The 27,648-nt window shown below is 30.1% G+C and overlaps 1 protein-coding gene across 5 annotated transcripts in view; it reads left to right on the top strand.

Moving 5' to 3' along the window:
• CACNA2D1 (calcium voltage-gated channel auxiliary subunit alpha2delta 1) overlaps window positions 1-27,648 on the top strand; it is a 469,014-nt gene that overhangs the window by 389,618 nt on the left and 51,748 nt on the right. For 3 of the 5 annotated variants that reach the window (XM_081079531.1, XM_081079532.1, XM_081079530.1), the window contains exons 13-19: window positions 10,888-10,966; window positions 11,859-11,908; window positions 13,118-13,207; window positions 16,711-16,788; window positions 18,721-18,795; window positions 19,067-19,141; window positions 26,498-26,569. In XM_081079531.1, coding sequence (XP_080935657.1) covers window positions 10,888-10,966; window positions 11,859-11,908; window positions 13,118-13,207; window positions 16,711-16,788; window positions 18,721-18,795; window positions 19,067-19,141; window positions 26,498-26,569 — 519 coding nt within the window. Of the gene's footprint in view, window positions 1-10,887; window positions 10,967-11,858; window positions 11,909-13,117; window positions 13,208-16,710; window positions 16,789-18,720; window positions 18,796-19,066; window positions 19,142-22,193; window positions 22,251-26,497; window positions 26,570-27,648 lie in introns of all 5 variants that reach the window. The other 2 variants (XM_081079528.1, XM_081079529.1) reach the window with 1 other exon arrangement.

The following is a 27,648-nucleotide window of genomic DNA, read 5'->3' on the forward strand; positions in this document are numbered from 1 at the left end:
TATTTTAAATAATGTAGTATTATCATGTTTTGAAGAACTCAAATAAAACATAGTAAATTTTACCTAAAAGTCCACTGTATCGAAAAATTCTACTAATTAATCTCACTTTTTTAGTATCTCATATTTAGTCATAATTTTAAGTATATTTTATTATTTTATGATAGCAGCAAGTACAAACCCTGTTACTTGTATTGTTTTATAATGGATATAAGTTTAGATAAACTATCTTTTCCGCTATTTTATCATTCAAACCAACTACCAGGAATTTTATTCACTTCTGGATAGTTTTTTTGTTTTGTTTTGTTTCATTTTTTCATAAAAGAAGAGTTTCTTAAATGAATACCAGTATGACAGTGGATTTTACATCCTAGATCAGAATTTGTGCCTAAGTTTATCTTAATTTTAAGGAGTACATATTTTTTTAATAAATAAACATATAAAAAGAGAATACATAATTTTCATCGAAAGTTGTAAATTTTTTTCTCCTTTTCCAAAACTGTTTGCATCCAGGATTAACACAATAACATGTCTTGGAGACATATCGTAAGTTTTGCTTTAGTCCTTTTTTTGTTTTAATACAAAAGTTTTATTCTTAAGGAAAGCAATTACATTCTACCCTCTATTTTCACAAATTGTTCCATTTATTGAATAAATGAAGAATATACTAGTTTAAAGCCATTTTGCTGTGTATTTCTCCTAAAGTGTCCAATCTAAATATTATTATCTTAAAATACTGGTTCTCATCCCCTTCACCTTTTATAGGAGCTCAACTTTTTAAACAAAGACATTTGTGACATGTTAAACCATATTAAATGATTCCTATCACATTTACTTTTGTAAAACTAATGAATCTGTTCATATTCAACAATCCTTCTCTTTTTCATTAATTTATTGACTGCTGTGCTTTGAGGACACACACCCTTGGTTAATGACAAAGTAACTTTTAAAATTAAGCTGTTAGTGCTTAGTTTCTATGATTTCGAAATACATGTTATTTTTATCTAACAAAAATTGAAATGTTTTTGTAATTATATACTGTATTTCTATAATTCTAATCAGTGGCTACAGCAAAGTTCTGCAATACACAAATAAATACACATTCCTACATACAAAGATAGAGCCCCCTATATTTATATCTATTTAAAATGGACATCCCCTCTGTCCATTGTATCCCCAGGAACAGGAGATCCTTTGTGATTCTGGCATGAGCTTTCTCATATAAAGTGATATGAGTAAAGGCCAACAGGTGTTTGAGAAGTAAATGAGCGATGGGGAAGTAGAAATCGAAATATAAACTATTTTTTCTAAAATCTTTGAAACTTTGCTAAGAAACATTGTAAAAAAAATAGTCAACTTGGAGTCAAGTTGTTTGCACACGCATGTATGTGTGTATACATATTTTTTAAAGTGGAAGAGCTAATTAATTATCATATATTATAGGTTACTGAAGGCCCACACTGACAGGGAAAGCTTATTGATACAAAACAAAGAAAGGATAATAGATGGAGATCTTTAAAAGAAGAGGGATTGAGAGAGATACAGATCATAGATTTCTGAAATAAGTGTGTGTGTGTGTGTGTGTGTGTGTGTGTGTGTGGACAGCTAAGAATTATATTTCTAGAAACATTGTTGTCTCACATTTAAAATACCCTCTCCTTTCAAGTTCAATAGCTACACTCATTCTAACATGGGAAAACATTGTAAAACAAACAAACATTCATTTCTTGATATTTGCACGTTCTGTATCCACTGACAGTGAAACTAGATAATGGTAGACAACCACTTTTAATTCAGTTATACCTCTGGGTGTATTTGTATTTTATCCAGACATTTACATAGTTAATTGTGTGTGTCAAGGATATATGTGTTCATATAGTGTGTATATATGTACATACTAAAATTATTTATATATATATATATATATATGAAAGATTTTTTTCAGCATCTTCAGATACAGCTTTAAAGGGTTGTGGATGAATCGAGGAATCCTTTCTAACTTCCCCTCCTCATTCAAACTTCCCAACTTCCACCCATGCACCCACACTGTCTGAAGCACTGACAGCCCACAGACACTGATATAGAAGATAATTATCTATCTGTGTTATCTAAGGATATGTATGACCAATTCCATACCTGCAAAATTGATATTTGTTACATTAATAAATTTATCACCTCAGTATTTTCCTAGCCATATTATCTTTCAAATGACCAATATGTAAAAATGAAATTTGGTAGATTTAGATAGATATAAACTTTCAATACTCTTTACAATTCTATATTTGATTATAATTTTATTTTAAAATATGCTTTTTAAAGAAGTTCACTTGTAGCTTAGAAATATCAAAATTACAAAGTCATCGGAATATTTGATAAGTTTAAAAAAAAGAAATCTGAAAACTACTCTTTGAATCCTAGTTTTCTCCTAAACCTCTTGCTTGGCATTCATGTGGCTGCTGAATGCTTCATTTACACCCATTTTTCATCCAGATGACATTAGAAATCATTCAGAGCACCCAGATAGGTGTGATGAGGTACATCCAGAGAGCTGATTAATGAGACTGCAGATATACAGCACAATTTAATGAGGCCAAAAGGTTTGAGAATTAGAACAAAATGTTTCGGTTCTTTTGTGAAATAAATGTATTACTCTTGGGAATGAATCGACCTGATTATAGACAGGTACAGCTTTAAAACCGAATCCATGTTAATCTCCTCACACAGCTGTTTCAAATTAAAATGCATTCAGTTTCTAATCTTTACCTGTAGCAATGCCATTCCTTAGAGCTCACCCATGTGTATGAGACGTCCTTAAACATGGTGCCAAAAGTAAAATGAACTCTATAGAGTTCAAACAAATGAATAAAGAAAAGTAAAACCAGACACAGAGTTGAAAGATAATTCCCAGGCCTACCAGAATTAAAGGTAGTTGATTTTCTGTAGAATAGCAAAGGGATTGGTTAGCAATACACACTTAAGAATGTCTAGCCAGCTAGAAAATAGTTCTCTGATTCTTCTCAGAATTAATCGATAAATGAAAGGCATTCAAAATCAATAAAATGAACATTACAAAATAAGTGGTAAATTGAGAACGAATGGGAAAAAGCGTGTGATAGATGTGGAATAATTTTCAAAATAAAGAATCCATAGCTAAAGTTATAGTCATCTTGACAATAGATATATTATTTAAATTCTTTAAGTGATTGGCAAAGTCTTTTCTATTTTTAGAGACCTATAATCTATAGCCTGCAAAAAATCTAAAGCAAATCAAACATGGTTGAATCTGTGTATGTGTTTTATATAGTAAGAGTGAAAAATGTCCATTAATTTTTCAACAGCTGGTAGAGAATATTATTTATGGAAAATAATTTGTTGCTTTCTCTACTGTCTCTCTCTGGCTTCTTCATCAGGAAAGAATGAAGTCTTTAAACAGAATGTTCAAACATATGATCATGAAAGGCATTTATACTTGTAAAATTGTTTAATACTATTTAACAAATGCACTACTTCTAAAAAGTTTTATTTCAAATATTTTGGAACTTTCAACAGTTTCTAAAAGATTTTCGTCTCTGAATAGGAACTATACCTTCATAAAAATCAAATATATTATTTATGCTGGAGTTACTGTATAGCTGAAAACAATAATTATAATATACATTGGCCCTGTCGATAGAAAAATTATCAATTGAAAAGGCAGGTTGTGTGTGTGTGTGTGTGTGTGTGTGTGTGTGTGTGTGTGTGTGTGTTTGTGTGTCTTCCTCTCTGACAGGTTTTTTTACATTTGTTTATCTATGAATAAAATTAATGTTGACAGTTCCCTAAACTAAGGAAAATCTTATCAAATACATTTTCTTCAGGTTTGAATAATATGACTTCTATGTGTTTTATAAATTTTAATATCTAAAAGCAAATAAAATGAGGTTAAGTATTGATTAAGCACGAGGTATATAATATGACATAAACCTTAGAGTACAAAAACTGCACTTAAACTAATTTCTAGGTAAAATTGTACCACCTACAATTGGTATTGCCCATTGTTTATGTTAAAACATGATACCAGAAAAAGCACTCTGTTCTCCTTTTTCTGTGGCTGCCTTCTCAGATTAAGAACTCTGCTTATAATATATCTCTGGAGAGGTGTCTTCCTTACTCAATCCTTCTAGAATGATCCCTTCCCCAGAAACTCCTTTTATTATTCTCTATGTCAGCATCCTTTTTCCTCTTTGTTTTATTTCTTCCAGATTACCATTTTTTAAAAAATTTTACTTATGTGTTTGTTTACTCTTTATTTCAAACTCCCCTTTATTATAAGCCCCATGAAGGTAGGAGTTGTGTTAGTTTATAAACCGACCATTGAACCCTTAGAGGCTAGCACAGTTCTTTTTTTTTTTTTTAATTAAAGTTTGTTGGGGTGAAAATGGTTAATAAAGTTACATAGATTTCAAGTGTACAGTTTTTAAATGCATCATCTATATATCACATTGTGTGTTCAGCACCCAGGGTTCTATCTATGTAGAGGGTGCCAAAAAATGTATACACATTTTAAGCAAGGAAAACTGTATTAAAATTGTAATATTCAGTATATACTGATAACAAAAGATGAATACAAGTCACGTTTGACTTCTGCAATTACAACAGATGCTCAAAGTGGTTACCATCAGCGTCCAGACACTTCTGATTATGGTAAACTACTGCTTGAGCAACGTTGCCCAGTATCCACTCGTATAGATTTTTTTGGCACCCCCGGTATACTGATATGTTGAACATATCAGTGAATATGCAGTATCTATGTGCCTAAGCTGAACTATAAGAAATTCATAAATGTCAGGAAAACCTCAGTAGTTTTATTCTTCTTTTAATAGGAAATAATTTAAAACAGTATTTTTTCTTATATAATTAGAATAATAAAATTTATATTCCACTCTTAAAAATTGATATTCCACTCTTACACACCATTTTATAAGTAAGGAGGGCTTAGGTTTATGTAAAAAATTATTGTATCGATGGCACATTTCCATTTACACTAATCAGTCCAACACATAGTTTTTCATGAGTATTCTCATTATTAGTATCAGTAAAGCATTTGGCATTACTCAAGAATAATATATGAAATAAATCACTCTATCTTTTGTTTTCTGATGTCTCAGCTAACAATAATCTTTGCAAAGCTACAAATTGCTTGAAATGCAGTGTGTGCATAGCTTATTCCTCCTTTATCAAATACTATAAATGTAGGCAGAAGGAAGGGGAATTTGAAATTACTTTCTTATAATCTGATAATTTGAGGGGGATTCATTATAATTGTTGTTAATAAATTAAAAATACCAACATAATTCCAAGACATGTATCTATGTTTTGCATTCATATGTAAGATGTGAGAATCATCTTGGTTTTTTAAGATCATGTATGTACAACCTTGATGTCTGTTGCATTTTGTTTTCCTTGTTTAAGTTGTTTTCTGTTATTTACTTATACAAATCTAACAGACATCAATTAAATGCTTGCTTCTGTCATACCTTTGGAAATCCCATAGAGGCATATCTCATATGGACACAACGACATTTCGACAATATTACAATCTTCTTTAGAGCTTATTGCTAAATGTAATAGAGTAAGCCAACTTTGTTCCTCTAGGAAGGTATTATTTTGAGTTATTTTTAGTTCTTTTAGAGGCATGAAAGGCTAATGTTCCACTAATGGAAAATGTTATCTTGTGAATTCTGGTAGTTTGTCGTCATCATGGTCGTTGTCATAATCATCATCTTTGTTATCATAGCTAATATTTATAGAGCTTATAATTTTCCATAGAATAAAAAAGCTTCACATGTATCATTTCATTTTCAACTGAATTAATCATATAATAAAATTATATTTATTGCCATCATCCTCATCCGCATTTTGGAAATAAGGAAACCAAAATTTGAGAGATTAAGTAACTTGTTGAAAGTCTTACAGCTAGTAATTGGCAGAGTCAAGAGCTTAGATGATCTGTAGTCCAAATCTCATAACCTTATGTGGAATGCGGCTGGCTGGTCATCTGTCTCTCTCTCCTCCTGCACAGCCCTCTGGCTATTCCAGTCACCATTTGCCCAGCCGGGAACCTTCCTTCTATTCAGACAACAGGGTTTGACCACTAGGGGACATGCTTCTCACAGCCTTCACTGACTAAATGGATTAAACTAAGCCATCAAAACTTTGCAGGTTGCAAGTAACTTTCAGATCTTTGGGCTTTATAAAATAAATTGGCTGTGAAAGGTGAATTTGGACACTTTTATGTATTTCATAATGCTATAACACTAGCGATATGATTTATTCAAATGCTCGGGATTCTGATATATTTGTGAGTTATGGAAACCACTATAGAATTTTCTCCTGAAATATTCAGTCTGATCTAATATTTTTATAGGCTTAATGCCAAAAGTTTTAGTACACATAGTAAATTAATAAAACCCATTTCTGACATCATTTTTTCTACCATGTTTCGATAGCTGAAGTTTTTATTTTAGTTTTATTGGCTTTCTTTCTTCATAGTCTCATTTCCATTATTCCTTGGAGATTTGCCTATTGTAAATTAAACTTGAACTCTGGGTAACTGATAATTGTTGAGGTGACAGTTTCCAGTAACTGTGTTCTGCTGGGAAATGAGAAATTCCTATGGCTTTCTAAAATAGGTTGACCCTGTGGCTTTGGAAAAATCTTAATTGACGACAAGTATTTTAGTCCTCAACAAACAAAACAAAATAAAAAACAGATTAGCAGAAGTCCAGACTGTAGTACAAAGTTATAAATCATTGATGTATTATAGGAAAATAATCAGTAATTCTTTTAAATAACCGAATTTGTTATTAATTAAAAGTTTTCTCTGATCATGTAAGTCAGCCTTCATGTATAATTTTATATTATTGAAATTATAATATTCTCTTCATAGAAAAATTTGTTTTTAAAGCAGCTGAAGGCCAAATTACAAAGTTTGAGGCTAATAAGGACTGATTTTTAAATGTTTTAAGTTTAATTTTATTAAATATGCTCTCAAATTACTATTGTTTCTGTAAATCAGCTTACATAACTAAACATGAGTCAAGAATTATGAGAATGTTTTTCAATCTCTAGGAATGATGCAGTACATAAATGGAATGTGTATTAAGTATAATTTTGCCTGCACACATTTAACTCCATTGAGCAAGTCTGAATAACATTAAAAAAAAAGATTAAGAATTTACCATGGTAAAATGAAACTGTCCAAATTACAAAAATGCAAGACCACTACAGGCCCAGTTTTTGCTCTGCTATATTATAATGAACTGATTGACATGTCAGATAATAGGACATGTGTTAGATTCCTCTTGTTAAGAGTTGAGACCACTCGTTTGGCTGTTGGCTTTTTTTTTTTCATTTAACAAATGTTTATTTCCATTTATGTGTAAGACACTATAATCAGTGCAGTAGATAAAATAGTGCAATCTTGGAACTGTTTTAACCTAATCCAATGTTTATTCAACACTACCTTCCCATGTTATTTCTGTTAAAGACCTCCGGCATTATGAAAACTATTTTTCAAAGCCATCGATGATTGTATAAGTCTCATACATGGACCTCACAGAAGTGAGCATTTTGAAACATGAGCCTATCTGAAAGTCACACAGATTAGTTGAGGAACATTTAGCAAATCTTCTAGGATCATTTCACTTAGAACAGAAAGTTTCCAGTAGGCATTTGTTACATCAATCTAGTGCTGTGATTATAAATGTACTATGAGGCATAAATAAAGGAATTTTTTCTCCAAAAAAGTTGACATTGTCTTGATGTAAAGTTGGTTTAAAGTAAGTAATTTGTTTAATTGAGACTTTGAATGTAACATATATAGCTTGTGTGAGTATGCATTAAGTATTTTGAGTTATTTTATATGTCATTTTATATTTTTATGTAAGACCATTTAAATACACTAATAAGAAAAGAACTCTAAAAATATACATCTTTGAGAATATAATTTACCTTGATTTTCAAATGGTGCATATTGCAAGAAATTGCTTTATTTTTTTCTTTACCCAAAATTATAGGTAAGCAAGAACTATAAAATTAAGAAGTGGAAGACATCAAGAATGGGGGGGATAAAAATCATCTCTGGATTTTGACATCTGGAATTTTAGAGTTAGTTCATTAACTATTCCACAGGGTGGCAGTAATATTGTATGGAATAGGAGGAATACTATCTCGAGGTCGAAGTGGAAAGTTACTGTGCAAAAAATCATCTTTTAAATTTCACTAATTATTTGTCTACATACACTATAAAATGTGCATTGCACATGTTTATGAAATCAATTAAGTTATTTTTTTATTATGTAATTACCTAAATTTTGTAAAGCAAAGTCAAATTAAACATGGGTATAACACCTGGGATTGAAATAATTTTTACATTGATTTTTTTTCATTGTCATATAAAGAATTTAAATGTTTGAGTAATTTTTTTATTAAACTTTTTCTCAACCAATTATATATTTATAAAAACTTTTCAAAAAATTCTAAGATAATCTAAAATCATAAATGTATGCATGCATCTGTTCAGTGTGTGTATATGTGTGTGGAGTGTGTGTGTGTGTGTGTGTGTGTGTGTGTGTGTGTGTCTAACCAAGAGAAAAATAAGCATCTAATATATGTTAGAAAGATTTTGTAAATATTGTAATGGTAAGGAAGTTGCAGAACTTATAAAGAGAAGGTTTCATTTATAATTCTTAAGATTTTAGTAACCATTGGGAGTTTGGAAATTTTCAAAAAAGATGACTTTAAAAATGTTGACAGTAAGACAAATAAAAACAGATAAAAGAGTGTAAATTACACATTTTCATATGGTACTGGCTCAATCAGTCAATGTAACTTATGTTCAAATAGCCAAGGGCTTATGTGAAAAATGAACACAGGAAATAAAAATGAGAGTATTTTTAAATTTTGTAAAATTATAATTAATTGTGACAGAATGTACTCTTCCACACCCAGCCCTGATCCTTAATTCCTTAATTTTGATTTCTGAGTGCTGAATGTAGGCAAACCATTCAGGTTAGGTAAAACTTTTGTAGTAAAGCAAAGCAACAACCTTTTTTTTGTTACTAGTATGTTTTTGGCAAGTGTTTATTTGGACTATTTGATGAATAACATCAGTTGAATAATGACATGGTGTGTATCTAAGTGTAGCCTCTATGTTATTAGAAATGCTTGCCTTCCAGAGACACAGTTATTAGTCTTACTCATTTATTTCTTTTTACTGAAAAGTATTTTATGGAAAATATTTTACTAGAACACTGTTGTGGTAACAGGAACAACTAGACAAAGCAATGCTGTTAAGTTGAAAACTGGAGACATTCTTTCAAATGTTAATTATGGAGGAGATCCTCTAGTGCTTTCTGGAGCATCTGGATTTTTTCCGCTGTCTTGATTCACGTGACAAATGTTTAGGGTATGGCAGTTAAATTGAATTATCAGTAGGGTGGCCAGTCCGTTTATAAAAATATTTCTATTTAGGAATAAGTTCAACTATATAAGCAGTAATACTCCATTGAAATATGTAGAGAACCTAAAAAAATGGCCCAATTGAAAAATTTAAGAAAATGAAACTTGCATTTTGAGAGAGAGAGATGGATGACACTACTTCTACTGTTAACTTAGAATCAGTCGTTTGTCCTTACAACCTGATGTGATTAAAACTCAGCTGTGTCCACCAAATGGCTCTTTACTTAACTAGCTCAGGCAAAGCTAGAAGACTTAAGGGTGACTCACATAATAAAACTTTATAAGTGTAACAGCAACATCCCCAATGTACATTTTGGGGCAGGGATTGTTATGATGTGATTTCTGTGTGGCCAAGACGAGTGAAAAGAACAGAGAACAGATGTGAAATCTCTCTTGAGATTTGTGCTCTGTAATCATGTGGAAAAGATGAAACAGATGAAACAATTAGAAAATGTCAATTCAAACAGTCAATCAACATGAATTAGGGAAAAGCTCTTAACATAGTTCAAACCAGAACATGAAATCACGGACAAGTGGTTTTCTCCATGTTTATTTTTTGAAAAAGCAAAAATACTGAACTTATAGTATTGGTTTACTTAGATTATTTAATTGGTAGAAATCAATATATGTTAACTAGCCATTTTATTAAGTACTTGTTAACATCATTGAATTTATCCTCTATAATTTTATAGTATTATTTAAATTCAATAGTTTCCAATAAATATTTAAATCACTACAATTTAAAAACTATCTCAATTGAATTTATAAATATTTTCATATTTATTAGCATGTTAGAAACAGTCAATATTTGATTCTCTTTGAAAATCCTAGGAGCTTAAAATATTCATGTACTTATATATACCAGTCATCTTTTATAAATACTAACATAATCATACATGTACATCCTGAGTATTCCCATAGTGTGAAAGCAAAACCATCACTAAATTTATTTGCTTTAAGCAACTAAAAATATATTGACTTCCTTTCTGTATACATTTTTATAGCCACATGCCTATAAAATAAGGAGTTTATCTTCTTTTGCAGTGACTAAGTATGTGGATAATATGTTTTAACCAGGTGAAGTTAAGTTGGACCTGAAATATGCCGTTTCTATTAATGAAACCTTAGTCATGATGCTGATAACAGGGTAGAGATACAGTGCAGGTCACCCAAGTACTAATTTAAATATAGTAACTGAAGTCTATGTTTAGAGTAGGTGATGTTGTTTCCCTCTGGGGCCTTCCTGAAAGCTTTACCGACTTCGATTTTTCTTGTCACATTAATCAACTGGAAAACGTGCTTTTAGTTATTTTTCACTTTAGCTATTTTGTTGAACAACTCAATTAAATTTTATACAACCTAACATATACCAATTTTTCCATTCACCAGGTACGTGTATTCACGTTTTCAGTTGGTCAACATAATTACGACAGAGGACCTATTCAGTGGATGGCCTGTGAAAATAAAGGTGACAGATCTCTTTTCTTGACCACATTTTATTAGAAGAAAAATAATTTGGTAGTTGTAGTTTTACATATTCTTAAAGAAATCTTAAGTTGTAGCTAATTTTTATAGGAATTGAGGCAAGAATAAGGTGCTGAACATGTTTTCTATAGAAAAAACACAATGCAATGCAATAAACTTTGACATTAGTTTTGTTACATAAAAATTCAGACTCTTGTCATATTGTACCATAATAAAGGAATATGTTTTATTGACTGATACTTGATGATGCTTATCAAATATAACCTTACATGAAAAACTAAGAATGAAAGAATATCTGAATTATGTAAAACTTATACATAAGAAAGTGTGACATATGTACATTTTTTTTTTCTTCTGGTTAAATGAATCGTTGTTTTTTTAAATGTATTCTTGTACATTCCTAGATAATTCATATTTTGTGTAGTAAGCCCATATTTCCTTTGTACTTAGGAAAAATACAAGATGTTATTTGAAAAATAAACAGTGATCACATAGCAAGAAAAAGAATCTAAATTTATTCTGAAAGATTCTTAGGCAAATATTTTGTATAAACATAATTATTAGATACCCATGATCATGCTTCATCAATAATTTCTTCAGTGAAAAAAAAATGTAAATGATGCCAGAGTCCCTACTGCTTTGTAGAAAAATGACATTTATTTTGTATAAGATGATAAAGTTTGTGCATTTGTTATGAATATATATTAATCAAACATTTTTCAAATTTATCAGTGGTATTGATATTTTAGTGTTTGCTCAATTAAAGTGAAAAATGTTCTTTTCTCTTATAAAGCCATAAATAATTGTATGGCCTTTTATTATAGTATAATATTTACATACATGAATATGTATATATATATATATATATGTTTCAGGTTATTATTATGAGATTCCTTCCATTGGAGCAATAAGAATCAATACTCAGGTATGGTTATTTAAAACTTGTTTAAATTATTTTTCTAAAGTAGAAGGTATTTCTTTCCTGCTTTACATATGCTCAAAATACAGAAAATAGGTGAAAATGAAAAATTCCATATTACATTTGTAACAAAATAATGAGTATTGTGGCAATGGTATTGGTTTTTATTTCATTAAGGTTCCAAGTGTTTTCAAACATTCAAAATTCAGGTGAAAAATATATAAATATTTTCAAATGTATTTAACATCATACAAAATAAATAAACTTAAATTTACTAATAATCTCATCTCATGTAATTTGAACTTGGCTCTATTGTAAATAATTTAAATGAGTTTCTTCAAGTCATAGGTACCACATAGAAAATCAAACAATAATTATTCTGGACAAATTATATAGGGTCCTACTTAGAATTTACGAGTCGATACCTCCCTAATCAACACTGTAGATACATTTACCTGTTTAAAAATAAACTTACAACAAGGAGATGATTTTTCTACCACCATTCATTTGAAAACATGCCTGTTAAACAACTTTGAACATTAAACTATATATTTTTATTAAACATTCATAAATTACTATTATTATTTAAAATAATTACTCAAATTTATACATAACTGAGGAGCTATAAAATAGACAAAGTCAAAATTTAGCATAAAAAACACAGCATTTGTGGAAATGAATACTGAATACATTGAATGTTGAAAAGAAACCGCAGCTGCATTGGAGTCTGATGTCTAGATTTGGCACAATATTTCATTTAGTTTTTGATAAGTTTAAATGTAGTTTTGAATTTCAGCCAATCTGTGATATGAAAGCAAATATGTGGCTGTTTTATTATTTCAGATTTGTGCAATTCCATCCAATAAATCACGAGCCTTAAATAGTTTAGATTAACATGAAACAATTCACAAGGAACGTATTTCACTTATCATTGGCTGTACCTCAGAAAGAAAGTGTTTTGATATTGTTACTAGAAAAAAAACTGAGGCAGATATATTGTATAAACAGTATAAGTCAAACAATGTTAATTCAAAGTATGTAGACATGCCATTTATTGAGTACCCAAAGTAGGAATTAAATGATTACATCCTTACTCAATAATGTTGATTCCATATTCATTTTTAATTCTAGATAATTTTTCCTGTGAAGATGATTTCTTTTTTAAATATAGCATTCCTAGTTTTTAGCCATTAAACTTTTTATTTTAATAAATAGGAATATTTGGATGTACTGGGAAGACCAATGGTTTTAGCAGGAGACAAAGCTAAGCAAGTCCAATGGACAAATGTATACCTGGATGCACTGGTAAGAGGCTGGCTATTCAATCAAAAACTGTCATAACAAAAGCATGCAGTTGACTTCTACTTCTTTGTAGGTGACATTTATCTTCTGCTCTTCATTAAGTCCTTTCTAAAGTTCTTTCTATCACAACTTTTTTTTGCTAGAATTTAGATAATTTATGTACAAACTGATACTTGTGTGTAGTAGAGAAGCACAAATACAGTGTTAGTTTCTTTTCTAGTCAATCCACTGAGAATATAGAATTTCCATTCTAGAATCTTGAATTTATGGGCATTTCAATAACTTTCTGAGTATCTATTTTTCAAAAATGCCGAAAGCCATGGAATTAGTGCCTAGAACTACAAATTTTGAATAAGAATTTTGAAGTATTTTTAAAGTAGACTTCAACTAGCAGAAGCATTATATTCTCCACAGCTCAAACCAGACCCAACGACACTCAGAAGTACATGCAGTTAGATAGGCCAAAATCGGACTGAATCCATCACAAGTCTAATCACCTCTTCATGTATAATCACTTCCTTTAGGTCAGCCCTAGATATTTATGAAAATAGGCCATTGAGGTGATCAAATCCAGTATGAAATAACAAAAACATGTTAAGTAGTCCGTTGCACAATTGAAATTTTAGTACAGGTATTCCATCATATTTTAAAGTGGTGGTTTTTAATTGTGGGTGATTTTGCCCCTTACGGGTCATTTGGAACTATTTATAGATATTTTTATAGCACAATCACTGGGTTGGAGAGGGGTTGTTACTGGCATCTAATAGATAGAGGCCAGGGTTGTTGCTAAACATCATACAATTCTCAAGAGACACCCCCCCCCCCATATACATACACACAGCAAAGAATCATACAGCTCAAAATGTTAATAGGGCTGGAGTTGAGAAATTTTGTTTTAATGTAATTTTTAGTTTCCCGATATGAAAGTTATAGATAATAATTATCATACTTAATACTTATTCATATGTTTAAGCTTAATAAGACTTTATTCATGACTTTACTAATGTTATATATTGGAGAGAATCAAAATACTAAGCCTCAAAAAGTATATGCTGATTCAATAACCCTTCCTCCTACTTGGAGTTCAATTATATGCTGTTACTACTTTTCTAAATGCAATGATGAACCCAAAGGGCAAAATGCAATCCACTTAAAATTACTTATCATTTGGTTCTTGTAAAATAAACATATACAGGAAATTAGGAGAAAAATAGGCACTATTAGCAGCAGCATTGCTCGCTAAGACAGATAAAGTGAAGCTTGCTTACCTCAAGACTTAGCTAAAATCACTGACCAGTGCTCCTCCTTGACGTCACATATTTATTTAAGGTCACATGGTCATCTAAAGCTATGGTTAAAATGTTTCGCTTTTTCAAATCCATCACAAGACAGAATATGATAGGAGGAGTCAATAATAATGTCCTGTTGTGTTTCCTATGACCAGAAGTTCATTAACCAGCATGTCTGCATTGTTGGTGAGGTTCTTACTGATAGCACAGATGACATTAGGAAGAAATTTTGGTTCTAAACAAGCTGTTCTATAAGTTGAAAGTAAATGTAAAAAAATGAAAAAAATGAGGCACATGAATTGGCTATTCAATTAACACATAAAATATTCTTTTTACTGACTTGAGAATCAAAAATGACCCACCTAGTATTTCTCATTATTTGTTTATAATCTCTGCACAAAGCAGATTCAACACATATGATAGTCAAATTAACAATTACATTAAGAAAAATTTTCAAGGTAAAATAGAATAAATATAATGAGCAAATGAAAAGAGCTCTGGAAATTCAGAAGAAAGGAGCCATTAGGAATGGAGTAAGGTGAGGTTAAAAAGATGATCTTTTAGCTGACTTATGACTTCAGGTAATGTTTCTGTAATTGGTGATGAGTAGTGAACCACACTGGGGGTGCAGTATGAAAGTTGTGGAAGTGCTGGATATAGTGAAGGGATACTAGTACCTCACTCACTTTTGAAGATAATGGGAAATAAGGTCAGAAATAACACTGGGACAGTATTGTGGAGGGTGCATTTTATTTGGGAGCTAATGTAAGAGTCTTTGTATAAAAAGAGATGAAAAAAGAGTTGCGCTCTAGCAAATAGACACCAAATAAATTCCAGGAGAGCAGAAATCTTGTTTTATTTCTCTTTTTTGTTCTCTAGAGATGTACAGTGTCAAGGAATAGAGGACATTTTTTTTTGTCTGCTTAGTAAATGATGGGGAAAATGCAAGTTAAGCACCACTGAGTTTATCCATGAATTTGTTTAGTATGATAGTGTAGTGGCTCCTTTTAGGACACGTGACCATATTTAGAAGCAAATTATAGTATTCTAAGCAAATGCAAAAGTGATCCAAAGAAAAATATCGCATCCTTATATACCTTTCCTTATACATGCTGGCATGTATAAAACTATGTATATATGTTACAATTCAAATAGGAAGTTTGCAAAAAGGAATTTTCACTGAATTATTTTTTGAATACTACTTTTATGAATGATCTATAATCTTGACTTTATTGAGGGAGAATGCTTTCATTGTGAATATTAATTTGCATATTTAATTAAGAATGTTTTTTGTTCTTGCTTAGGACTAAATAGAGAGATAATCTGTATATCATCATGCCCCCAACTACATGAAGTTATTTCATTAATTTTATTTGTCCCATACAATTTGGTGTCTTGTTCTGCTGAAACACTCCCTATGATTGTTCTTCCTCACTAATTCAGTTCCCATTGTTTTCATGATTCCCACATGCACAATTTTACACCATAGCTTAAGATATTTTCTCCATGAAGCCACACTCTCTCTGGAATGAGAACAGCGGTCATGAGATTTGGATTTGGGGGTCATTTTTTTATAAGATACACTAATATTTCTCAGTAACATCATTCACCAGTATTTTCTCAGTTTAGCAAATTCAAAATTTTCAACAATTTTAAAATTATTTACAAAGTGATTTTTTTGAAAATGGAGTTTTGACATGAAAGAGTGGGGAAAAATATATAGTTGCTGCAGATGGCAGTGATGAAGAAAAAGCAACCTCTGACTTGAAAATCAGTTTATTTTAACCAATCTCTATGGATTAATTTAGTGTATGATATTATCTACATTCTGAGTAATAGTATGTCATTATTTTCCTTATACTAAATGCTTCATCACTAGAGTTTCATATTTGACATTTGCAGTTTTCTTGTATACATTTTACTTTGTCAAAAATTAGGATTTCTTTTGGAAGGTGTTTGGAAGCAATATCACTTCCTTTGAACAGTATAGTGTTTACCCGGAATATCCCAGAAATACAGTATCAATAACCTATTCCTTCTATTTATAATTTTCATTTGTTTTTTTGAAAAATTATCTTTCAAAATAAATTATTAGTGTTTTTGTGGCTCTTTAGAATGTAACTATGACATTCAGTGTCATATGTCAAAGACTAATGCAATGTGACAAAGTTTAAACTGTAATTTTAATTTGCCTTTTTTTTCTGAATCTATTTTTAGGAACTGGGACTTGTCATTACTGGAACTCTTCCGGTCTTCAACATAACTGGCCAAGTTGAAAATAAGACAAACTTAAAGGTTAAAAGTTAATTGACAAAATTAATTATAATAAATGATAAAGTATGACCTTGAAGCTGATTGTGGCTATTTCTATAAGGAAATACATACGGTTTTTTGTAACTGTCTTGTGAGGCCGACAGTAAAAGGCAACAGCTGCTTATGTGATAACCACCTGGGAAAAAGGAAATTCAGGTCAAATCTCTGTTTCTCCAGAGACAAGATTCAACTTAACTCTATTTAACTATGACCTGATGAGAACACAAGTGCAGACTCTGGGAGTGATTAAGTGATAAATGGGCAACACTATTGGGTGCACATTTTAAAAATGCATCTACGCTATTCATGGAGTTGAGAAAGAAAAAAAATCGAAAGAGCAATACCATGAAGATGTTTGTAGCAGGTGTACATAAGTATATATGTATCGAGTTGTTTCTTCTCCAACTCCCATTCAAACAATTGTTGTTGTTTTTTAATCATCATGTAACAGAAGGATTTCATTTAAATGGATAGTTCTTTATTTTTTTCTTTTTTAAGATTCAGGGAAAATAATGAGTTTTATTAAAATCTCAATTTCTATAGCACAGGTATATTGTCAGTACAATAAAATGCTAGGCATTTAAAGTTGTGAAATTCTGTTTATTTTAAAAATACTTCTGATTTAAAAGTAGGGTAGCATTACTATTTCTTAGCTTGAATCAAAAGGAATTGAGGGATGCAGAAGTTAAGATTGTTCTAATTCTAAATATTAATTGTATCTAAATATTAATTCTAAATATTAATGTAATTAGTTTGGTTGACATTTCTGATTTGAGGGATATTTATTTTCAGTTTATGGCATAATGAAGCCTATTGTACTGAAGCATTATTTAGTTATAACTTTCAGCTGAACTCTTTATTTTATAATAATATGGCCATAGAAAACTTTGGTGATTCCTCTTTGGGGGTCCATTACTCATAAAGGAGTAATTCTCTATGCCTTCATATGGACTGTCTAAGGGATTGCTTTAATTTGGGATTTTGCTCAAACTAGGATTGATTTACAGGAAAGTAGCATGGTTGTTTACCTAACTTTCTCATTCTATGTGCACTTATGCAAAATTTTAAGAGTTCTTATAACGACTATAGACTAGATTTTCTGATTTCCTGATTCTAAATTCCTGATTCTAATTTTAACACCATTTCCATCTTTATGCCCCACAGAAGATTATGATAGCAATTTTCCACACAGCCTCCTTGACTTGCAACTAACACCGTGATGCCAATTGATTGATATTTGGAAGTTAGCGGCAAGCAAAAACAGTATTTTGAGAATTTTTGGTATTTTATTACCAATAAGGTCTCAGACTTTTCAAGCTATTACACATATATGGATACTATCAACAGCAAAAATCTGTAGTTTTTCTCATTCCATATTGCCCAACATCTTCAAGCTGGACATTTTTGTTATTTCTTAATCACAGCACACCACAAAGTCAGTCTATATTCACATACAAAGACACACACACACAGGGCTACAGCTGCTGACTGCAAGTAGCAGTTAAAATAAATACTAGGGGTTAAATGATGAATGTCTGAGTATTACCTTGTCTTGTACACCTGAAACTAATAAATTTAAAAAATAATAATAAATAAATAAATAAATAAATATTAGGGGTAATGAGTACAAGAAGTATCAAATAAAAATTTTCACGCTTTTCTTATATTTTAATTTCAATCATCAATATTTATTTTTTTAAGCTAAATAGTAAAAATGCCAAAGTTGTATGGAAACCATCAAAGCTGAGAGTCATTTTAAATTGATATGAAAAATGCCTCACCCTTATGCAGATGTTTAAGCTACTACTGTGGAATACAACCATTGTCAAGCAAAGGGATGGGTAATATATTAATTGTGTAGACATATGTAAATTTTGGTATAAAACACACTACCTATTTTCTATCTTATTATAGAACCAGCTGATTCTTGGTGTGATGGGAGTTGATGTGTCTTTAGAAGACATTAAAAGACTAACACCACGTTTTACAGTAAGATGAAATTTACTCTTTTGGTATCTTTTCTATTTTTGAAGCTCTGTAAAACATTAAGTAATTCTCAAAATTTATGTGCAGTTATCTTGGCAGAGGTACTAAGTGTTAAAAGGTTTCTTAAAATAAAGTATAAAAATATTGTGTTGTTCTTCTTCATGCTTTAAAATATGTATTTAAGATTGTTTTTAAAAAAAGAATGAGGATTTCTGGTTATGACTCAGGGAACTCTAAAGTGTTCTTTTTGTTTTTTGCTGTTTTTCTTTTTTAGTTGTGTCCCAATGGCTATTATTTTGCTATTGATCCTAATGGTTATGTTTTATTACATCCAAATCTTCAGCCAAAGGTATGTATATAATTTGTTTATAGTGACCAGTGTTCTGTAAATTTAATGATTAATGTTTTAATAGGTTTTTCATTTTGAAATTCACTATATAACACTAACTGTAAAGGAATATTAGATCTGTAACGTTAATAGCTGACAAGAACATAGTTTATAATACATAAAAGTGTGAAAGCAATTTTCATTTTCTATTACCAATTTAACTATCCAATATTCATATCCAGTATTTAGCTAATCAATATTCCTAGCTTAAAGACAGCCATTATCACTATCTGTGCTTGAGTTCCACACATCCCACTTGGACTTTGTTTAAGGTAGTAAGATAGTAAAGGAGATTGCCCCATCTGGGTGTGAACCTGATAAATGTAAGTAACGTTTCTCCATGCACAGGCCATGTTTTCCAACACCTTTTTCTTTTGGTATTTATCTCTCCTTTTCATCTCCCAGAGTGTTTTTTTCTTTTTTCCACTTTGGGCAGGCTTATAAAAATATGTATGAAATTCTGTATATAGAATTCCATGGGATGGGCTTCAGAAGTGTTTATTAATCAGTGAGTTATAAGAAAGTAATAAAATTTCATAAACAATTTGATCCTAATATTTGTCTTTTTATTCCAAGATAAAAAGTGTTTTCTTAAATATCTCATCCAACCTATTTCACTTTTAATTAAAGCTTCATAAGTAGGGTGAAATTTCTTTATTTAGAAGTAAAAGTTGGTAAAAATCTGTATGAGTGTAATTTCTAAGCATCTTTAAGTTGTTAGTTAACTTTAAAGGTAATACTGAGAATAGTTTAAACCATGCTAGAAGGAAATACTATATGCAGTCATGCATACTACTTTTTTTTTCCCTAGTCATGAATATTTAATATCATTTAGTGATATTTTAGGACACACACAATTACATGCATACACACACACTCACGCACAAAGTTGAGTCATTTAAATATTGTTCAAATCAATAGTGTTTAAGAACCGTTGATATTGAATGTAAAAACATATGAAATGGTTATAGTTCAAGTCTCTTTCAATTCTTCTCTGTTTGGAACTTATTTCCATATACTTATTTCCTTCATGATCTAAATATTTGCAATCAAATGTAGCTGCCGATCACACTGCATTATTTTGTAAAGTTGTTACTTTAGGTAAGTGCAGTATAGGCTTTTTTCACATTGTTATTAGTCTCCCACAGCTTTTTATAAGCATGTCATGTTCCTCATAATGGAGTTATGATTAACTAAACATTCTATGATTTTGCCATGGTTGGAAAATTTTATATTTTTGTATCATTTTAAGATTTCTAATAATTTCTGATATTATTATTTGGTCTTTATATATCCAGGGTATTTTAAATTATATCCCCATAACTAACGTGATTTAAAAGTAGTAACAAGGTAATATTCTGCAGGACGTGAAGGAGCTATGTTTTTATGGTTACATGTGTTAACACCTTCCCTAAAAGGAATTAAAATATATCATAGACAAAATAAAATAATAATGAGAATAATGCACATATGATGTATATATATATTCACATATATATGTAAATCCATCACTTAGAAGTGATAATTTGATAAAGGTTTTTCCCTTTTCTAACTTTTTCTACTAATAACCAATATTTACATAGAAAGAATTTTATTTGGATCATATTTGAAATAATTTACTAAAATTTATGAAATTACAACGGAAACATAAATTCTATATAAATACTAATTATAGCCCAAGTGATTTTGTTCAGGATTATGTTGCTTTTCATATTTTTATATAGCAAATTATCAAAGCAAGTATGCAACAAGATGTTTAGAAAAACATTATTCTAAGAACCATTAAATAAATGTTTGAACAATTAATATATTTTTTTCTGAAATTCATGCTTCTGAATTAAATTTGATTGTGAATTTTTATCATTAACAGGTTCATTATGATTTCTATTTGGCGGGTGATGCTGTGTACTATACAGATAGATACAAGAACCTCATAAAATGACGATATAGTTAATATAAGGCAGTTGTCTTAGAAATTGACAAATACAAAGGACCAATATGGTAATAGCTAGTACACTAACAAAATTAATCTTAATTTTTTTTTCATCTGAAATTCACCAGTTGAAAAGAGGAAAGTAATGCCATGTTCTACAGTACTCATTATTATTTAACAAGGTCCAAGTCTAATGTTAGGCAAGTATTCTCTGCTGAATACCTTGTGTTTTTTTATTTCCTTGAAACTATAATCTTAATACAGTTTTTTTCAGTACAACTTGTTGTCTGTAGAAGGCAAAACAAGCATCCTTTAAAAAGCTCAGAATATCAGTAAAGTAGCTATGAACCTTTGCATATATAATTTCTAAGGAATCATTACTTAAAATGTGCTATCACCGCCGTGATCACATATAACAAATGCTGAATTATGTATTTTTATTTTATTCCAAAATGCATTTTAATATATTTTTTTCATTTTGTCATTGAAATAACCAGGTTAGGTATACTTAGATATCTCATTTTGATCAATCTTAAGAAATATTTATCATAAAGAAACTTGTGTATAATTGATGTTTTAGAAGTCAATATTTAAGAAAAATCTGGTGTTATGATTGAATTTTTCATTAGTTCCACAAATAAAACTCTTGCGATCACTTCAGAAAACAAAGGCACAAATTTTAAGGGTTTAAGTTTAAGACTTTTCAAAATTCTATAATATTTTTGACACATTTGAATCATGTAAATTCTAAAAATTCCTTTTTTATCATTTTTATTTTTTCAATCATCATAACAATTGTCTGAAACACACCATCTTTCTCATTTCCCACTCGTCACTTTTTTTCTAGGAAAAAAGAATATTAATAGTCATTTTGCTAAACAAAATCATGAATATTCTTAGTAGCATATAACATTTTTTATACACAAAAAGTATTTTTAAACTTTCATTTATTGACTCATCACGAACTCTATGATACGTATTTCTGATGAAGGAAATATCTGACCAAAATTGATTATTGGCTAGAACCTTTACCTATACTGAGATGTTGTATGATGAATTACCATCTTTCTGTTGCTTTAGCCTATTGGTGTAGGTATACCAACAATTAATTTAAGAAAAAGGAGACCCAATGTTCAGGTAACTGTGACTGAAGTTAGCCGTGCCTTCAAATTTGCTAAATCAGAATTGAAATTAAGCTTCTCTTCCTAAAAGCATATGATTAATGCTGCCTTTCCTGACATCAAGCTTCCAGAGCATGAGATGGAAATGAGCATCATTTCTCAATAAGCTGGAGCAAAAATGTCATTAATGCTGGCAGAGGGTATGCATTGGCTAACTACAGATGACTAGCAAATTATATAATAATATTAACAATCAGAGTAATCATAATCAGATGGCTTCTAAAAATAAATTTATTAAATATTGCAAAATTCGTGCCAAATCTATGTAATCCTAACAATTTGCTTGTAAAATTAACTTCTAAGTGGAAATAAAAATACAATTCTGATGTGATAGTTTCTGTAAGCCACAAAACTTAAGCCAAAATGTCTTTGAACTTCCGTAAGTATATTTTAGATTAGAAGTTAAAGAAATTTCCCTTCAGCTAATTAAAAATGTCCAAAATTGCGAATAAATATTCTGAATTTTTCATTGCTTGGCAAACTCATTGCAAAATCCTTTCTCTATTGGCAACAAAATTTAAACATTATTGTATGTATATTTCTGTAAGCACACTAAAAATAACGTAAAAAGGATACTGCCAATAGTTTAGTTTAGTAAAAGAATTTCAGAAAATTAAAGGAAGTTCAATATAACTTAAGATTTTATATGTAAGCCTATTATTTCTTTTTAAAAAAATGTTGCAGACATAATACAGACAGTCCCTGATTTATGATGGTTCAAGTTAAGGTTTTTTCAACTTTACAAAGGCATTAAAGCAATATGGATTTAATAGAAACTATACTTTGAATTTTGGTTTTTCTCTGGACTAGCAATATGCATTAGGATTCTTTCTGGTGATGCCGGGCAGCAGTGAGCTGCAGCTCCCAGTCAGCCATGCAATCCTGAGGGTAAAAAACCAAGACTCTACAGTGTATCCAGTGTGTTAGATGATTTTCCCCGACTGTAGGCAAAGTGTTCTGAGAACATTTAAGACAGGCTCGGCTAAGTTATGATGTTCGGTAGGTTAGGTGTATTAAATACATTTTGACTTACAATATTTTCAGTTTATGATGGGTTTATCGGTATGTAACCCCATCATAAGTAGAGGAGCAACTGTAATGAAGAGGTAGTATGATATTAAGAAGAGATGAAGCTATGAATTACAGAACTGAGTTTTAGTTTCATTCTACTTATACCCAACACTGTATCCTTGAATAATTCTCTAAATTTTCTAAGCCCCATAGTACTTCAGTTTTTTCATCTGAAAAGCAGAAGGATTTAACTAATAATTGTTTTCTATCCCACACAGTGTATTTGTGTAAGAAATTAAATTTATATATATATATATATATATATATATATATATATATATATATATATATAAATAAATTCTAGGCAAATCCTGATTTAATTTAGCCAGAGATGGGAATCAAGGCTTCTGATTTGTTTTTAAAGCTTCCCAGGTTGTTCTAAAGTGTGGAGCCACTGGATTAGTGCAAGCTTCAGTTCCCTTCTAGCTCTAGAATTCCATGACAGTTTGAATTTCATGTTGTTGCATCAGTCTTTATATCTTTTATGGTTCCTATAGAGGTTAAAATTATACTATTGTCTTTTCTTGATACAATAAATTGTTTTGTGTTACTCATCTTGCATGTTTCTTTCTTAGCCGTCATGTACATTTTAGGAAATTATTTTTGCAGTACTTTCAAACATTGCATGTAAATATTATGATATAATTTAAAAATAAACAACCTTAAAAGTGGTTTGTTTTATTTTTGTTTTCCTTCAAGGAAACCCCAAATGGCAAACTAGCAACCACACAAGACTTCTGAATTTGGGGAATATTTTTTGAACTACGTATGTAGTATTTTTAATAATACTTAACTACTAATGATTTCAATTTAAAATTTGTTAACAACGTTGCCTTTTATTTTAGTTCCACAAATGATGTGGTCATTATGTCAGGTGGTATTCAAATTTTACAAATGAGAAATGTTAGATATTTAAAATATCAAACAAAAGTATTGGGAGTGGAGAAAATGAATTTCAGTTTTCAAGCCTCTCTCGATGCTTTCTTATTAGAAGATTCTGCTTTTGAATTTTTTAATCTCTGTGCCTATGATGGGTCTTTTAAAAAATGGTCAGCCAGATTGCCATTTAAGAGATACAATTTATGCATTGACATTTTTCTTTTATGATTTCATTTTCTTCTCTGTGTCTTTATATGTTGGATTGGGACATGATCTTCATATTGCCAATTCTTCCCGATAATGCCTCCTCCATGCATGCTGTTTGGGTCTGGTCATGCTATGCATTATCCATTGCATGTAAGATAATATTATTTATGTTTTGATTATTTTGATTTTGTTTTGCAATGAGTTTGTTAAAATTTTAATGCTGGTATGATGGTATTTATTTCATGGGACTTTAAATAAACAATTCTGAATAATATTGTCAACTTTAGAGTATCTTTTTGTTAGAGACTTTCTCTGTTTTCTTTTTTTAAAAAAGGATTAGAATTATTTTCTGTTTTTTTTCTTATGAAATGTGCTACATTTTAAATGAATATTTGCTTCTAAGGTAATAAGATGCTGTCCAAATATTGGTCAGTATTTTTCTTATTGAACAATCTAATATTTATTTTCAATATTCTAGAACCTTCTGATTCTAGATATTGGGTTCATAAGCAGTGAATATTATTTCAATATAAGTGCCACAATTAAGATTATTTTTGTAAATTTGCCTTTAAAAATCCTCTTTCTCAAAACCCATGGGAATCATAAATTTTCATTATTTAAGTGGAGTTGCTTTTTGAAGGAAGGCATTTTATCATAATTATAAAATCAAAACATGCCATATATACAATGTCATTTATCATTTGAGATAAATAAAATATGGTTAATTTCAATATATTTTAATTATTGTTATTGTCTTGGGTAGTCAGTGCTCCTAAAACAGTGTAAAATGGTAATGATCTGAATATATTTTGGAAGAGCCAATGAGGGTGAAATTATTAAAATCCCACTGGCCTTGCACTAATACCACATACTTTGTATTTAATATTTCTATCTATTAATTATCCTAGTTTAGTGGTATTTATTTTAGTAAACATTAAATATCCAGTTTCTTAAATTTTGCAGTTGTAAAACAATAGACAACTCTTACAATTTCATTGTTCTAGTGAACTTTGAAATTCTGGCATGTTGTATTACTTAGCAAGTATTATAAGAGAAACAGTATATTTTTGTTTTACAAATAGTTCAGTAAGTCTTCATTTTATAATTGACAAATTTGTTAAACGTTATGTGAGGTAAATATGCCAGGCTAACAGTTTCATTTGATATAGTCATTGCCTTGTTCTATTGGGAATTTTATTGTTGGACACCAGCAAGAAGAAACAGTGGGAGATGTTAAAGCAGGAAATAGTATTTTGCTAACCCAGGGGTAGTATTCTAGTTAGACTTAAATTACAATAGCTAATCTTTGTTAAAATCCTTATGACTTGACCACAAATTTTACCATATAAAATTTACTTAATTGACTTATTGAAATAATAGTGTAAAATTTCTTAGATTCAAATATATGAAGCATACTTGGACCTTTATACATTTTAAGGAAGACTATATTTAGAAGTTTCTTTTGCTTAGCAAATTCAAACATAGTTTCTAAAATATATTTCCTCGTGTAATTTCTTATTTTACTATAGAATATTTTATATATTTTATTAAGAATAAAAATAATAATATATATTATTTATATATATTGTCTTTATTTTATTGCTAAAGATGTTATTCGCCTGGCTATAACTTGCTCCTTTCCATCCTAATTAAAGAAAAAAGTTCTGGGTGGACCTTCAAAAGTCATTTTCTCCCAGAACTTCTTGTTATTCTAAATGTAGTATCTAATACAGCACTCAAAATGAGACTGTCTTGAGTTGGTGGTGATTAATTTAAATATGTCTGCTGCACTTAAAGCTCAAATTCCTGGCCTATTTACTAATAAAGGTGTATGTGTATATGTATATATATATATATATATATATATATACATATATATATATATACACATATATACCTTTATGCAATTATTATGTCAGCTATTTAACATACCTTAGGTAAGTAACTTTTACAGGATTAATTTTATATCTAAACATCCATTGAATTGTTCTACATATAGCATTGTTTTACAGTATCATATATGCCTAATTATTATTTTCTGTGTAGAACCCTAAATCTCAGGAGCCAGTAACTTTGGATTTCCTTGATGCAGAATTAGAGAATGATATTAAAGTGGAGGTGAGTATAATCAGTAGGCCTCAGGTCAGATGCTGGAACTCACCTGTTCCACCAGTTTCTGTTGAGTGGCTTCTTTGTGTTAGGTTCTCTCTCAGGTACTATATACACAAAGATGAATGGTTTTGTCTTTGAAAATGTCTAGGTCCTAGGCTCACTCATCCAAAAGATCATAGGCAAAGGAATAAAAATTTTAAGTTGGGTGTGATCTTAGTTTTTTTCTTTCGCATTCAACAAGTAGAAATAAGAATTTCAGTACAAATGTAACTCGTAAATTTCAATTAAAAAAACACATATGGAAGAAGTTGCTATAGAATTGAAAGAAAAGTTGAAGGGAATCTAACCATCCGACCACACAATGAGCAACGTACAGAGAGAAACCACCATGTTTATCTTAATACACTTTACTCAGAAAATTTCTATTTTATTTCAAAATCAAAATTGCATGTCATTTCCTCTGAGGGGGCCTTCCATAAGAATAAGGATAATCAATAATAATAATGATAATAATAATAATAATAATAATAACAATAATAATATTGTTTATTAAGTACATTATATGCATCAGTATGGATTCTCAAGAGCCTTTGAAGTATTATTATTATTATTATTATTATTATTATTATTATTATATCTGTTGTACTGATTATATATTTGAGGTACAAAGGATTGAGTAGCTTATCTCCATTACTCAGTTTAGTAAATTGCTCTTGTACTCCAGAACAGAGATAGTTTTAAATTCTTTCCTTTGGATCAACTCCTCTTTCTATGCAAAGGCCACCAATTTCTTTTATAACTTGTCTTAATTTGTACTTGCTTACACATTTTACACATTTATGCTCATTATGGAACAACACACTTTAATTATTTATTATAATTATCCTAGACTAAGGCAAGTTTTAGATGATTAAAGAATATTTGTTGTAAAGTGTTTGGACATGATAGAGGAGGATCATGTAATGGTGAAGAGCTTGGTCTTTGGACTCATGCCACTGAGTGACTGTAACGTTATTTATCCTCTTTTAATTCTCCATTTCCCCTCACTCAATCTAATAAAGTAATTAACCACTCTTTTACATTAC

This window comes from Rhinolophus hipposideros (assembly GCF_964194185.1).
Source record: "Rhinolophus hipposideros genome assembly, chromosome: 18".
Classification (NCBI taxonomy): Eukaryota; Metazoa; Chordata; class Mammalia; order Chiroptera; family Rhinolophidae; genus Rhinolophus; species Rhinolophus hipposideros.